At 52.4% G+C, this 1,928-nt stretch overlaps 1 protein-coding gene across 1 annotated transcript in view; it reads left to right on the forward strand.

Annotated features, from left to right (window-relative positions):
• vipas39 (VPS33B interacting protein, apical-basolateral polarity regulator, spe-39 homolog) overlaps positions 1-1,681 on the forward strand; it is a 2,839-nt gene extending 1,158 nt beyond the window's left edge. Inside the window, exons 4-6 of the mRNA XM_030404338.1 lie at positions 241-346; positions 437-574; positions 1,564-1,681. Coding sequence (XP_030260198.1) covers positions 241-346; positions 437-574; positions 1,564-1,664 — 345 coding nt within the window. The 3' untranslated portion in view covers positions 1,665-1,681. The remainder of the gene's footprint in view (positions 1-240; positions 347-436; positions 575-1,563) is intronic.
• The last annotated feature ends 247 nt before the right edge of the window (positions 1,682-1,928 follow it).

Raw genomic sequence — 1,928 nt, forward strand, 5'->3', positions numbered from 1 at the left:
TGTGCAGGTGTTTCTGACTCTCATTATATCACAGACTGTTCTCAGCATCAACACAACACTGAAGCTGTTTTCACAGGTGTGATTGTACTGTACACGGTACACCTGTCTACCTGTTTTTGATGGGTCCAGGTGCGATAGCAGTTTGAATCAATCTGATTATTCAGTCGTATTCACAGTTTTCTAAATAAGGCGGCAGGTGTGTCAGTTCACCTGTGTGATGTCGTGTCTGTGTGTTGTCAGTTAAAAGAATCAAAGCAGGCCGTGAACAGCATCCGTCGCCTGGTGGAGGAGGACGATGATGAAGACGAGGTGGAGAAGGTCAGCTGGAGCGGAGAGCCTGTTGGAAGTAAGACACCATCACTATTAGTAAACACCTGTAGAGAATCCTGAGATGTGATTGGCTGCAGCGTGTGGATTATCCTCCTTGTCTTTGCAGGTATCTCCTGGTCGGTCAGAGAGACGGCAGCATCCAATCAGAGGACAGACAGAGACCCCGCCTTCCCCAAAATTAACACTGACACACCGAGCATCAGCAAGAGTAACTCCGGGTACTCTCTGAGCTCTCTGTTCAAAGGTGAGACAGCTGCACACGTGACTCAGGTGCAACCAGGTCACATGACTCAGGTGCAACCAGGTCACATGACTCAGGTGCGGCCAGGTCACATGACTCCGGTGCGGCCAGGTCACATGACTCAGGTGCAGCCAGGTCACATGACTCGGGTGCAACCAGGTCACATGACTCAGGTGCAACCAGGTCACATGACTCAGGTACGGCCAGGTCACATGACTCAGGTGCGGCCAGGTCACATGACTCAGGTGCAACCAGGTCACATGACTCAGGTGCGGCCAGGTCACATGACTCAGGTACGGCCAGGTCACATGACTCGGGTGCAACCAGGTCACATGACTCCGGTGCAACCAGGTCACATGACTCCGGTGCGGCCAGGTCACATGACTCAGGTGCAACCAGGTCACATGACTCAGGTACGGCCAGGTCACATGACTCGGGTGCAACCAGGTCACATGACTCCGGTGCAACCAGGTCACATGACTCCGGTGCGGCCAGGTCACATGACTCAGGTGCAGCCAGGTCACATGACTCGGGTGCGGCCAGGTCACATGACTCGGGTGCAACCAGGTCACATGACTCCGGTGCGGCCAGGTCACATGACTCAGGTGCAGCCAGGTCACATGACTCGGGTGCGGCCAGGTCACATGACTCGGGTGCGGCCAGGTCACATGACTCGGGTGCAACCAGGTCACATGACTCGGGTGCAACCAGGTCACATGACTCAGGTGCGGCCAGGTCACATGACTCAGGTGCGGCCAGGTCACATGACTCAGGTGCAACCAGGTCACATGACTCGGGTGCAACCAGGTCACATGACTCAGGTGCGGCCAGGTCACATGACTCAGGTGCGGCCAGGTCACATGACTCAGGTGCAACCAGGTCACATGACTCAGGTGCGGCCAGGTCACATGACTCAGGTGCGGCCAGGTCACATGACTCAGGTATGATACTCATAAAAGTTTTCACTGAAGGTTGAATCTGTTTCTCTGCAGGAAAAACTAAAGGAGGAAACTTCCAGTCGTTCAGTGACGGTGAGTCTCAACTACACTCTGGAGTGATGATGATGGTGATGATGGTGATGATGATATGGTGATGATGGTGATGGTGATGGTGATGATGGTGATGATGGTGATGATGGTGATGGTGATGGTGATGATGATGATGATGGTGATGATGATGGTGATGATGGTGATGATGATGGTGATGATGATGATGATGATGGTGATGGTGATGATGATGGTGATGATGGTGATGGTGATGGTGATGATGAGATGATTGATTGATGATTGAATGGTGATTATGTGATGATTATGATTGATGGTGATGATGGTGATGATGGTGATGATGGTGATGATGG

This window comes from Sparus aurata, chromosome 22, assembly GCF_900880675.1.
Source record: "Sparus aurata chromosome 22, fSpaAur1.1, whole genome shotgun sequence".
Lineage (NCBI taxonomy): Eukaryota > Metazoa > Chordata > Actinopteri > Spariformes > Sparidae > Sparus > Sparus aurata.